This window comes from Arachis ipaensis, chromosome B3 (genome assembly GCF_059453495.1).
Source record: "Arachis ipaensis isolate K30076 ecotype BB chromosome B3, ASM5945349v1, whole genome shotgun sequence".
Taxonomy (NCBI): domain Eukaryota; kingdom Viridiplantae; phylum Streptophyta; class Magnoliopsida; order Fabales; family Fabaceae; genus Arachis; species Arachis ipaensis.
Genome location: NC_142438.1, coordinates 117,726,763 through 117,741,332, shown reverse-complemented (window position 1 = coordinate 117,741,332; position 14,570 = coordinate 117,726,763). Strand labels below are relative to the sequence as shown.

Genomic DNA, 14,570 nt, shown 5'->3' with positions numbered 1-14,570 from the left:
ATGATCAAAATAAAATTACGGTCATAATCTTAGTATAAATTATATGATACCTCATTCATATATCATGAAAATTCAACTTTATTATTCTAGTTACTCACATCATACCAATACCAATGTTCTCAAATTTAAAAAGAGAAATATTTTCTATAACATGGATTCTTAGTCAAAAAGAGAAATATTAGAAAATTGATTTTTACCTTTGGTTTTTTCTTCAAACCATACTTGTTGTGAAGCCAATATCCTCCATAAATGAGAGCTTCAATGGACTCTTAATTTAGTCGAGAACGATATTTATCAATAACTCTTTCTCCAGTACTAAATGAAGACTCTGAAGCCACCATTGAGATAGGAATTGCTAATATGTCTACTGCCATTTTAGATAAAATCTTAAACTTCAGGCTATTATTTTTCCACCACTTCAAAGCACTAAAAGACTTAGAATTGCCTTCAGAAATGTAAGCACTCTCATCAAAATAAACCTCTAATTCTAATTTTGTTGCATGAATGGCTTCTTTTTTCTGAACCACATTCCATATTTCATCAATTTTACTGATTTCAGAACTAACCACATTAGAAGAAGAAGCAACTGGACCATTAGTGTTAACTCCACTTATTGTTGTCTCACCATGACATTTTTCAGCATAGTCATCATACATTTGTTGCAATGTATTCTTCACTTTATCAACATTTTCAATAGCCACAGGTTTGTAAATTAAAGGAAAACAGAATTTCATAACATGTAATTTGCACCTAGGATCCAAAACACAAGCTAGAAACATTGCCATATTGCACTATCCCCAATATTTGTCAAACTTTTCTTTCATTAAGGTTGTCATTTCTCTCGTGAAGGAATATCTATCCTCAATAGCATGTCAATTACTTGTTTCAATCTCTAAACTTCAAAGGTACAAATTTGTAGTAGGATACTCACTACCAGAAATGACATGAGTAGAAGATTAAAAACTTTTAGAAGTTTGTAAATCTTGTCAACTTTCTTCCAATTATCCTCTAGTAATGGTTCGTAACTGTAGTGGGGTTCTCTTTTCCTATACACGGGAAACACAGATTTAAACTTCAAAGTCACAGATAACATTGTAAGTAGAATTCCATCTTGTTGGATAATTAATGATGAGTTTTTTTCCTTTCAAATGCTTGTTCTCAGCAATCTCAAAAAAATTTTTGAATCTTGAATCATTAAAATTGACATACTAGACACTTTCATGAACTTTGTGAATAATACCTTTAATTTTACCTAGTCTATCTTGTACCAACAAATTCAGAATATGTGTGCAGCACCTAACATGAAACAAACTACCACCAACCAACAGGTAATGAGTTGTTATCTGAAATAGTATCCTTAAGAGCCCTTAGACATGAATCATTATATGAAGCATTGTCAACAGATACTGAGAAGACTTTGTTTTCAATTTCCCAAGTCTTTAAACACTCGAAAATAGCATCTGCAACATCAATGCCACGTCTAGGAGCAGGTACTTGAACAAGACTTAAAATCCTTTTATGAAGATTCCACCCTGCATCAATAAAGTGACCTGTGATAACCATATATTCAACAATTTGATGGCTTGATCTCCACATGTGAGTTGTCAAACTTATCTTTCTAACATCTTCTAACAACGCCTTTAATTGTTTCTTTTCTGCCTCATATGTTTCCAAGCAATCACTTCGAGCAGTTTCGCGAAAAACTTTATGAAATTCAGAATTAGCATATTAGAAGCCCCACATCTAAACTTTATCCTCAACAATGCTGAAAGGATGCTCATGAATTATAATTACTATAGCAATTATTTGTGTCATCTTCTCTTGAAAATATCTTGCTTCTAGTGTCACAAAGGGATTAACACTTGAATTGGAAGGTTGAAATGGAATCAATGGTTGCTCCTTTTGTGCAGTAACATGCAATCTTCTTTGTAAGCAACTACTAGAATGTATCCATAAATGAGAAGTACTAGCTCCTGTTTCAGCGTAAGAAAACATTGATTTGCAACATTTGCAAATATCTTTTGTACCTGATACGGATTATAGCAATCTATAATTCGACAAGTGTACCAAATCGTTTCAAGTAATACTATGGTGGATGGGTTATCATTCTCACAAGGACAGCAATGATTAATTGATTAGTTTAGCTAAATGATTCAAAATATGGTTAAGGATTGTGCAAAAAATAAAGATCAAATTGAAAGCAACAATCTAGTGGAAATTAAAGGCAATTAACTGAAGCAATAATGACTTTAAAGGAAAGCAAGTAAATAAGCATAAGTAATTGAAAGCAATAATATGAAAGCAAATGGGATGAAAGCAATTTAATGAAGGTAAGTAAACAAATGAGAGAGTAATTTGATTAAAAATATTAAGGGTTGGAGATGCGAATTTCTCAGGATCAATGATTCTCACTTTCCTTTTAACCATGCAAAGATAGATCTCTGGCAAATCATAAGTAATTGAATCTCAATTCCTTGATAATTTAGTTTTCTTTGACTTAATCAATTGCCAGTTTCTTGATTAATTACTCGTGAAAAGAGATGAAGCATAATATCTTATTCAAAGCCACACAATTCTTAAGATCTAAATAAGGTTAATTCCATGTGACTTATCAAACCCAAATCTAAAATTATAAGAATTGTGAGAAAGAAGTTTTCAAGCTCAATTACCATGACCATTCTTCCAAGTGAATCATAGAATTCAAGTGAGATTCAAACTATTTTTCAATATATTTAAATCCTTATAATGAAGAACAAAAACTCTTTCTTAGAACAACAATGCTTGAATTAGAAGAAGAGAAGTAATAACATCAATTCATTACAATTCCACAGAGCTCCTCCCTTTAATGGAGAGAATTAGTGACTCATGTTCAGAGCAAAACTAGAATTCAAAAAGAAGAAGAAAAGTGTATGAAAAAGATAGGTCCCTAACAAAGTGCTCTCTGTGCCCTTTTAAAATCCTAAATTACAATCTTCAAATTCAAATGCAAATTTAATTCAAATTACATTAAATTTAAACTTTTCTAATTAACTATCACTAGATGATTCTTGCTTGTAACTGGAACTTCAGCCTTGATGAGTTACTAATTGTGGGCTTCACTTGGCTGGGCTTGCGATGGACTCTCATACTAGGTGTACAACACCCCAATCCTGGTGTACGAAGCGCCACCAATGTGTGTGATATTGGGCTTTTCGCTTGGCGTACAGCACGTCAATGTGTGGCATACAGAGCGCAAATTCCATGTTGAGTTGGGAAGGCCTGGGTTGCGTCAAAGGTGTCTCAAAATGGTACGCTTCACAAACCTGGCGTACAAGATGCCAACAACATGGACCTTCTTGGATGACTTCATTTCTGGCATATAGGACGCCATGTGTGGCGTAAGGGATGCCAACTTTGCATGTCCCTGGGGGCTTCCCCCTTCTAGCATACAACACGCCAATGTAAGCATACAAGATGCCGCTTCATTGCACCCCTGGCAGCTTATTGGGTTTGTGGCATTTGGAGTGTCATTTCAGGCATGCAGAGTGCTAGCAAAATTGAATGTCTACTATAGAGTATTATATATTGTTGGAATAAACCTCGATGTTAGCTTTCTAACACCGCTGAAATCACTTCATTTGTACCTCTATAGCTCAAGTTATGCTCGTTAGAGTATGAAAAGGTTAGGGAAGTGGAGCTGGCGTGCAACACACCAGCCTTGGTGTGCAACATGCTGGACTTTTTTGTTGATTTTTCTTGCGACAATGAATGGTGATTTGCGCTCTCAGATTCAGTGTTCACTATAGAGTATTATATATCATTGGAAAGCTCCAGAAGTTAGGTTTCTAATACTACTGAAACTCCTTCATTTGGACCTTAATAGCTCAAGTTATCCTTGTTAGAGTATTAAGAGGTCAGGGTTGCAAATTCTCTTTGAACTTTCCTGGGCTTGTTTCCAACTCTTGCTTTCCTGGGAGGTTGCTTCCTCTTGCATGCCACCTTTCTTGCTTCTCTCAAAAGCTTCTTTGATTGTCCATCTCCTCCTTTGTTCTTGTCTAAAATCTTTCAATAATTTTCTACACATATCAAAGCATAAAGCAACTCCAAAAAATATTGATTAAAGTACAAAAATCTCAATTAAAATAAAAAAAATCCCTAACTTTGTTCAAAGAAAGAAACTCTAAGAAACCTTGATTAAAAGCATAAAAATCTTAATAAAAACAAGAGATCATTAACTTTATTCAAGAAAATAATAACTAAAAATAACTAAAGATTCTCATGCATCAGTACCTTCAAAACTTTCACCTTGATCAAAATCGTCCCAAATTGGTGAAGTCATCTTCCTTTTTTTTGTAATAACGGTTTCATTACCACCATTTTCATCAGTAACTTGTTGATTTGTAATAGTTGTTGTATATGTTGGTGCTGATGTAGTTGTTGGTGTTTGTAATAGTACAATCATAGTATCTGTTGTTTGCACTGTTGGTACTGATTAATTTCTTCTCCATTTAAAGAAATAGAATTGGCTAATGGATCACTTGGAGTTATAGATTCAGCCATTTTTAAAGCCTATTGTAATGCCTAAACAAAAAATTAACAGACAACATTATCTTATGACTTTTTTTTACTTTCATTATATCAAAGGCATAAAGTAAGAACCTTTTAATAAAGCAAAAAATTGATAAAGTTTTATGTTTGAAAAAGTAAAAACAATATCACAACACAAACAAAAAAAAAATCAAACTTAAAAAAATCTTTGAAAAAATAAAACCCTAACTAATGAATGATAATTAACATTATAACAACAAAGATTAAAAAATAAAAAAATAATGACATGAAGAAGAAGAACAAGCACATACTAAAGAAAAGAGTCAAAGAGAGAGAAGATGAAGAGGGTGGTAGAGAAGCATGTAGAGTGGATAAGAAAAGAGAGAATTTTGTGGGAATATAAACGTGTATGTTTGTTTATTAGCGTGGATGGAATAAGTTTTTAGAATTATTTTCTTTGATTGACTTTTGATATTCCAGCATAAAAGATTAAAGATATTAAGAAAATAAAAATGCATATTTAATTAAAGAGACAAATGGCTTAGTGGATAAAGATGTTTTAATATTATAGAAGAACCAAGTTCAAATCCTTCCAATTGTATTTTTACTAGTCTAATAAAACTCTACATATATCTTTGCAGACCCAGACTGGCCTAACAGGTCCAACAGGCTATTTCAAAAGCCTAGGCCTAACTTTTTAAAGAACTTAGGCTTTTTAAATATCCTGAGCCTGGGCCTGTTTTCTATCAGGCCAGGCTGTAGGCTGCCTAACCTTTTTTCACCCCTAGTTAGGAGTTAATAAAGGTGTTCGCATCGAAGTATTTTTCCATAACAAAGAGAAGTTGCTCGGGGATGAACCCAGCTTTCCTTTTCTCAGGATTAGGAATTTCTAAATCATCATCGTCCCCCTCCTGAACTCCCGAAGAGGACCCAACTATGGCCCCCTTATCCTAGTCAACCTCGCCATATTGTTGTGCCCAGGTTAGGATTCAGGTTGGACCTCTGGCCCCTCGGGCTGAGGAATCTCCACCCGGGCTTTGGGAGAATCGAGGGCGTCGTCATCTCCATCAAGGAAAAAGTGCATCATCAAGCAACTAAGGGTAGTGTTCCCACCTTCCATCTCAATTGCAAAGAAAAACCAAAAACCAAGTTACCAAGTTGTTAAGGAAACAGAAGCAAACAAGTTGGAAAAATGGAAAGAACAGTACCCTACTCTTACCCACACAGTTTTGGCTGACGTTCTGATCACCCATCAAAAGATTAGGGTTAAGGGTATTAGAGTCGTACACAGCCAGCAGAATGTTAACAATCTACTAGTTCTGCCGACCTATACCCTTGTAAGTCACTTTGATCAAGTAGTTGGAGCCGGCGCCAAGACTCCAGAAGGTCAGGATACGCCTCTCCTCCTCAAGGGTAAGCCAAAAGGGATCGCGACCTCGAGCTGGTCTTACTTTGAAAAAAGTTTCTTTGAAACCATAGAAGGAGACTTTGAAAAGGCTGAAGAGCCTTCAATATTGCACAGCTCAAAAGGAAAGATACCCCTTCTTGTGCTTACCCTCCCAGGACAAATTTGTAAGTCGAAAAAAGGAAAGGAAGACTTCTACAGTAGCCGAGAACTCCAGGTACTTGCAAACCATCTCGAAGCACCAGATAGCAGCCCAACTATTCAGATGAAATTAAGATGGGCAACATCACACCTATTTAATAGATCCTGGATAAAGAGGAAAAGAGAAATCGGACACCTAGAACAGTAAACATAGGTTTGTACACCCACCTCCAATCGGAGACACGGGGGACATCAAGGTTAAGGTGACAAATATGTTCGCGGAGGCCCGAAACTAAAAGCTTGTAGTTCCCTCTCCTTGGGACTGCCTCCGCATATCGCTCATGTGTCATAAAGCTCCTGTAGGTCCTCGGGGGTCACTCTAGTTGTGGTACTCGTCACGTTGGATGTACACTATATATAACGATTCATGAGCCTAGGTAGAGGGAGAGCCATACTGTGAGGTCACATCGTCATAACTACTGTGGGACACCACTTAAGTTAATCACAAGGCTAAAAGAATATCCTAAGCCAAGGCTAAGTCATTCTACACCAAACCACCCTAGCCTAAACCACGAAAATGACACCTAAAAGCTACCTAGCAAATACCAATTTGATTCAGAAGTAACAACAGCAAGAACACCAAGGCAGCAATGGTAGAGAATAAACAAAATGACACAAATGAATAATCACTTACCAGTGTTTGTGGCGCAGAAGGGTGCTGAAAGCATGCAATGGCAAATCCCTCACGGTGGCAGAGCAAAATCCACAAGCAATGGTGGAGGTAATATTTGTAGAAAGGTGGCAAAAGAAGTAAATGGTGGTGGCAGTTACAGAGGGAAAAAGGGAGGAATGAAAATGATAATATGGAGTAAGGGAGGTAACCGTAACTGTAACTGTAGAAGAAGAAGCACGAAAGGTCAAGGACAAAATCGACTTTTTCGTGTGCTTTCAAATCACATTTAAACGTATTTAATGCCTTGAGTATGATAAGCAAAGTGACGCCCTCGAAACAGGTGTTGGGGCAATTCCCAAGCGCGAGGAAAGCACCAGAAGCCTAGACCCTCGCCGACGAACCCATGTTGGGTGGAAAGTAGGCGAATGCGCCACTTCTGGCCCAACCATGTTGTTACAATCGGACCAGACCGAATGGTTCGACCAAAAAATTGGTGAACCAAACCCTATCGATCTGGGTTAGTATACAGACCGTTTAAGGAGATGAATTGGTCAAAACCAGCACGAACCGATCAAACCGGCATAAACTAGTCCGATCAACAAGTGCAGTCTGGGAGTCGAACTTGGCTCTTCTCATATAAAAACTAAGTTGACAACCATTGCACTAATATGTTTTCTTGGTATCATTCATGCTTTTTATAGTATATATTGTATTTTATATAATATCCTAACTAATACACATATATATATATATATATATATAGAAATACTTAACTCGGTATTTTTTATTTTCAACATTTTTTAAATTAATTATTTTTTAATTGAAGTACAAATAAATTAATTTTAAAATAAAAATAATCATTAATATAAAAATAAAATAAAATTACTTATTTTGAAAAGAAAAATAAATTTATATATAATTATTTAATTATATAAAGATATTCAGACTTTGAAATTACTCTTTGGATATAGTTCATAGATTGTTATTCTTATTGTGTCCAATTAAGATACTATTATCGTAGTACAGACTAATTCTATGTCTATCTTTGTATTAGTTATTTATAGAATTCGAGACTTAATTGTTTTTAAAATGTTAGTAAAAATATGTATTTCAAATTTTAATTTTAGGTTTTTGAATATTTTATATTTTCTATTTACGTGAGACCGATTTTACCAGTTGGACCAGTAATTCATCAGTTAAACCAATAAACTAGTGAATGGTAACATTACCGGTTCGGTTCTGACAACTATAGGCCTAACCAAACAAGAGCCGGGATTCTACTAAGCGGACACGCTCCCCTTCCGTATGGCTAGATGCACTCAGGGGAGCCGATCTTCTTTAGGAAAATCTCAACAGCTAGTAGAATGAGGGTCCACCCGAAAAAATAGGGATAAGGGAGGGGGACCTACCCCTCTCCCCAGGCACGTCACTATTACCTTAAATTAGCCACCTCATCGTACGGACGCTAACTTAAACATCGGAGTGTCCTTGTAAGTAGCTACCCCAGCTGACCAACCGACGATCCATTGGTGCAGCTCCCCACTTTAGAACCCGTACTCAAGTCCTGATCCTCTTCCCAACATCTCATAACCGACCGACTGAGCGAACTACCAAATAATATCTTAAATGAAAATATTCATATAGCAAATGGTAAAAAAGTCCAAGAAAAGGCAAAAGTAAAAAGGAATCTCTTTAGATCTGTACATAATTGGCCTTTTTGTTATCTACGCTATATAGAACTTTCCTAAAGCAAAAAGGTGAATTGTCTCTATACATCTCTAGAGTATATACATCATAAAATATGCACGATCACAATTTCATTAGATTGACCATAAATTAAACATAAGTTATTGGTTGGTTCTGAGCAAACCTGAGCTTTACCGCTATCAACAACTACCGGTTTACCTGAATCGGCAGCTTCCAACATAGTTGGGCAAGAACAAATGGTGAAGATAATCCGTTGCAAGTTTCTAATCAAATCATGAAGATTATTACCCGTATGCATTTTGAAATGTATTTCAACATGCATAAAGCGATGATCTATGAATATAACCCTCAGATTGGGGTTAGGTAACAAAGATTCTGCATGGACAGGTGAGTTGAGTAAGTTACTGACCATTTTGGTAGCCGATTGGCCCAGGTCTGCTCATCGCTCCACTCGACATGAAGTAATGTAGTTGCTGACTCTTGATCTTACATGGTAGCAGAATAAAAGAATGATCACGGTGGATTCTCAGACGTTTGAAAGGCATAACAGATGGGGGCCCAATCACCAGAGGCAATAAAGGGGCCACAAAATTTGAATAAAAGACAAGTCCTGATAGGTTCTCATGATGTGCAAAAGGCAATAACAAATGGGGCTCAATTGCCGGTGGCAAGAAAGGAGCTACAGAGTTTGAATAAAAGACGGGTCCAGGTGGGTTCTCAAACATGCGGAAGATAGTAACAAATAGGGGCTCAATCGCCCAAGGCAAGAAAGAGGCCACAAAATTTTATAAAAAGACAGGTCCCAATGGGTTCTCAGACATTCGAAAGGTAATAATAGATAGGGCCCAATCGCCGGAGCCAAGAAAGGGGCCATAGAGTTTGAATAAAAGATAGGCTTCGATGGGTTTTTAGACATGCAAAAGGCGGTAACAGATGGGAGACCAATCGCTGGAAGCAAGAAAAGGGCCACAAAGTTTAAATAAAAGACCGCTCCTGGTGGGTTCGTAGATGTCCGAAAGGCGGTAACAGGTGGGGACACAATGGACGGCATGAAGAAAGGATGGTTTAAATAACAGACTGCTCATGGTGGGTTCTCAGATGTCCGAAAGGCGGTAACAGGTGGGGGCGCAATGGCCGGCGGGAGTAAAGGGTGATATGAATAAAGGACCGGTCCCAGTGGGTTCTCAGGCGTGCGAAAGGTGGTAACAGGTGAGAGCACAATGACCGGCAGGAAGAAAGGATGATATGAATAAAAGACTGATCCCGGTGGGTTCTCAGACATGCGAAAGGTGGTAACAGGTGGGGACACAATGGCAAGCAAGAAGAAAGAGCGATATGAATAAAAGATCAATCCCCGTGGCTTCTTAGATGGGCAAAAGGCGGTAACAAATGGGAGCCTAAACGCCGGCAGGAAGAAAGGGATGGAATGTGAAGAAAAGATTAGGACCGCTGGGTTTTCAGACATGTGAAAGACGGGAACATATGGGGTTCCAATCGACTGCAAAGAGAAGGTGGCAGGAGAAAATGGTGGAGGTATCTCCTCCATGACAGAAAGAAAGGAGGGGAGGGGTGACAAATAATGGTGTTGGTAAAAGAGTTGAATTACAATTTGGTTTACTCGAGGCCTCTACTCCTCATGGGTGAGCTTTCTATAGAAGTTGGAAAATGAAGAATTGAGAATGAAGTTTGACCAGGTGACTTAAATTATTAGAAAAAAAGAGTTCCCACACACACTTGATGACCACTTCAACCTCCCTCCTCTCCAAAACCCATTCTCACTACCACGGCCTTAGCACTTATCAGTTCTCAAAACAGTTTCGTTCCCGCCTGATTCTTTACCATAGCAAAACCACCATATCCTCCAAATCCGAATATGATTCCCCATTCTCCTTCCCAACTCTTCCCACTTTATTCCTTTATCTCAGCTCAAAGTACTCTCTCAAACAATTTTGAAATGGATTTTAGCTAAAAATCGCTATGATGCATGTTCATGTTCTGTGTGTTTGATCGTTGGTGCTTAAGCATTTTTGCGCTATAGGTGTTTTTGGTAATGCGTGTGTCTATCTTGCTATGCCTTTGTTTATTTGATTATGTGGTTGTTACTTGATCTTGTTTTTACAGTAAAAGAACTTCGGCTTGTCGTTGAAGATCAATGAAGGATTCGGACCCAATGGATTGGGGATCCTCTTGGTTACCGATGTATGTATGTTCCTGATGTTGCATTTGACTTGTTTGTTATTTACTTATTCATTTATTGTTTCAATCATTCGTAATTGTAAATCACAGTTTTCTAAAGTTATTGATGTGATGAATTATGGATATTATTCAATAAATCAAGTTGCTGGTTCTATATCCTATGAACACATTTAACGAATAAGAATAAATGCATCACTTGTTAACACTTAGCTTCGCCATAATAAGTACTTCCTATTCCTTTGGTTTTACGATGTCTCCCATTTCTATATTATTGAAAGTATTTTATTGGAATTGATTATATGTTCCGAGATACTCTTTATTGCAGGCAAATTTGCTGCGTCTTGCTCCAAGGTATCCTTTGCATGTAGCAGGTGCATTAGTGTAGATTCATACATCAAAGTGGTAATGGAAACGACCTAGTTTTTGAAAATTAAATAATTAATTATTTGTAATTTATTTTATTTGTTGATAATTTTATTTTAAGAAAAATTATTTTACTAAAGGTAATTAAATGGAGTTTCATGATAATTGAAGTTTAAATTAATTAGAATTTTTATATAATCTTTATTAGATATTTGATACAATTAAAATTATAATTTTGATAATTGAAAAATAAGAAGAATTGTATAATTTAATTTAAATAAATTCTATTTTGAATGAATTATGTTATTAATTTGAACTCCTAGAAATTATTTTATTAGAAATGATTAGATTGATATTTATAAATACTTTAAGTTTACGTCAATTAATATTTATGTACAATTTTTATTATAATTGGTTATTTTATAAATTGAAATTAAAGTTTAGTGATAGAAAAATAATGAAAAGTTATATCATTTAATTTGAATGATTAATATTGAGTTTGAACTATATTTTATAATTATATGATTAATATGTTTATTTTATAATTTAAATTAGAAATAATTGATTGAACTTAGCAATATGTTGATAAATAATGTTTCTAAATATTTTTAATAAAGTAAATTTGATTTTAAAATTATCCTACCCTTCAATTTTATCAAAATATCTACTCATATCTATCCTTATTTCTTTATAAAATCCTAATTTCTAACCCTAATTTCCCAAATTGGAAACCCTAAGTTACTAATGAGAAACCCTAAGCCTCCCCCACTCTCCTCAGCGCCGTCACCCTCATCACAAGGGTACAGACTCACCCTCTCTCCCTCAGCTTCACCGCGGCACACACACACACTCAGGACACCACACTCATTCAGCCCACACCCCTTCTGTCACACACCCACACCTCGTGAACGGAGCTGCACCACGCCCAGCCCGCCTCGCCATCGCCACCGTCATTATTGCCGACGAAGAGGACGCCGTCGTCGCTGTTCAAGGAGGAAGGAAGAACCGCACGAGAGCCAAGCGAGGAGAGAACCTTTGCTGCGTCGCCGCCATGCCTCCATTGCCACCGAACGCCATCAAGCGTGGAGAGAGAGCCAGACACCACGAGGAAGAAGCCTCTCGTTGCCCTCACAGTCACTGTCGCTGGGCCTGTAAATCGCCGCTGTGACCTATGCGAGCGACCAGCCTTGTCGCCGTCAGCGCTGTGGGTTGCCGTCGCCATCCTCGCGAGCTGCCACCGCGTCATCGTTACTGAGCCGTAGCGCCGCCGTTGCCACACTCTGCTGCCTCCGTGTCTCACCAAGCCGCCGCTGGACGAGGAGCGCTCGCCAGTTCTGCCTCTGCCTCTGGGTTCTGTGAGTTGCCGGAGCTCTCTACCACCGGGAACTAACATTCGAGTTGCCCAGGAAACCACCATTAGAACCACTACTGTTTTGGTAAACTCTACCCCCTGTTTCTTCTTCCTTGTCCTACCAATTTGTTTCTACTTTGAAGCTTGTCCCTGAAACTGTTTGTATTGTATAAAGAGATTATTGTAAAATTACCTTGTCGCCGCCGTTACTGGAGGTAGCTGCCGGCTCTATTTGGAGATTGCTAGTGCCATTGGAGTCGCCGGGAACCAATGTTGGAGCCGCTCTTGATGATTCTGATGCTGCTACGTAGGTCCCGAGCTGCTGTGTTGTTGCCAGACGAAGGGAACTCATAGGAAAAACATCACCGATGCTGCTGCTTGGTTTAATTACGTTGTTAATGCGACATTGAGGTAGGAGATTTAACGTTTTTATTTTAGAATGCCTATAAAGTTATTCGGATAACTGCAAATAGTTAATAATGTTTAAGGGTTCATTAGTTGACGTGAATTGTTTGAATTTTGTTTGAGAATAGTTAGTTGGAGTGATTATTCTGATTTATTATTAGAATTGAATGTGGTTGTGATTACGCTGAATTGTAATTGAAATTAGATGTGGTTGTGAATTGCATTTCAAATTATTGATTTTTGGCAATGAATTGGCTGAGATTCTGATCCTGAATGAATTACTTTGAATTGTTTGATATTGAATTGGAAATTTAATATATTAGGAATGGCTGTAAAATGGATTTGTGACAGGTTGGAATTGGTTGAAATGTAGCTGCAAATGGTAATTCAGTTAATTTTACTTATTAAATTGAGATGTGCTGAGCTGATTATTGAAAAGCTGGAGTATGGATAACTGATAATTGAGTTTAGATTATGGCTGTGATTGTGACCGGTTTTATTGTTGTGAGTGATTAACTAATGAGATTGATTTTGGTTGGAGATTGTGATTCTTATTGGTTTCAGATTGTTTTGTAATTGCTGAAAATCCTGACATTATTTGAGTATGCTAAATTGGTTGAGTTGTGTCTGTATTCTTGATTATTGAGAATAACTGCTTGTTGTTAATTTTAGATATTTGATGTATCGGGATGGCTATGAAACTGATTTGGGATTGGTTGAAAATGGTTTTGATGGTTGTTAATATTAATTCATGACTAATTAGAATTAAGTTTGAGGACCATTAAAAGATTGAAGTTTGTTTATTAAATTATTTTCTTGAAATCTGACTTTTATACTAAAATAGTAACGTTAATAATAAATAAACAACTTAAAAACATGGAAGGCTGATTCATGGAATACTAGTTTATTGAGTTTAATTTTGAAAGAATCCTATAATAAGTGAAAGTTAGTTACGAATTGATGAGGTGAAAGTTGAATTGATGGGTTATGTAGGAATTGTGGGTTATGACCGAACTGTTGGCTATTGTAAATTGTGAATTTTCTGACTGATTTGAGAACCTCTTATTTGGTAATTGTTGAGGAAAGGGGGAGACCTGTTGAGAAAGAGGGAACCCGTAAGGGTGGCTAATTTCGAGTTTTAGGGGAGGTGCTGCCGAAATTTTATAAACTCTGAAGTTTTATTTGAAAAGTCATTTTAGAAGATTTGAACTTGGAAAATTATATTATTTGAGTTTTATTTAGGTAAGAAAAGAATTATACTATTTTGAATTTGAATTACCAAGGTTTATGTTCAAGTTTGAATTATTTATAAAAGAAGTTATGTTTTGAGATTTATTCAATATGAAGAGAGTTATGCATGGGGTTTGAAATAAAGGATTACTTTTTAGAAGTTTAATGAATATATAATATTTGAATTTGAATGGTAAAGAGAGATGGTTTTTGAGTCTTTGGGAAGTTAGTAAACTTGAAAAAGAGTTTTATTTCGTTACTTTTAGTAAGAGGGTGATGTTTTGAAAAGTATTTAACGAATTTAAAATAAATGATTTTCTTGAGTCTTTTGAAAAAAAATTAAACCAGAAAATAGTTTTAAAATTGGTTCGAGTTAAGAGAGAGATATTGTATAAGAATATGTAACTGGAGATGAATAACGAGAATGAAGATATTGTATAAGAATATGTAACTGGAGATGAATAACGAGAATGATAACTTATGATGATAATTATACTGATTCTTGTTTGGAAAGGTATTCAATTTATGAAATTGTTGGCAAGGACGTGGGTTTTGTCCCGCTTGCGTATTTA

General features: G+C 36.4%; 1 protein-coding gene across 1 annotated transcript; it reads right to left on the bottom strand.

Moving 5' to 3' along the window:
- Positions 1-269: 269 nt before the first annotated feature.
- On the bottom strand, positions 270-785 carry LOC148572198 (zinc finger BED domain-containing protein RICESLEEPER 1-like). The gene has a single exon (XM_088507403.1). It carries the CDS (start codon positions 783-785, stop codon positions 270-272), a length of 516 nt encoding a protein of 171 aa, XP_088363529.1.
- Positions 786-14,570: the final 13,785 nt, after the last annotated feature.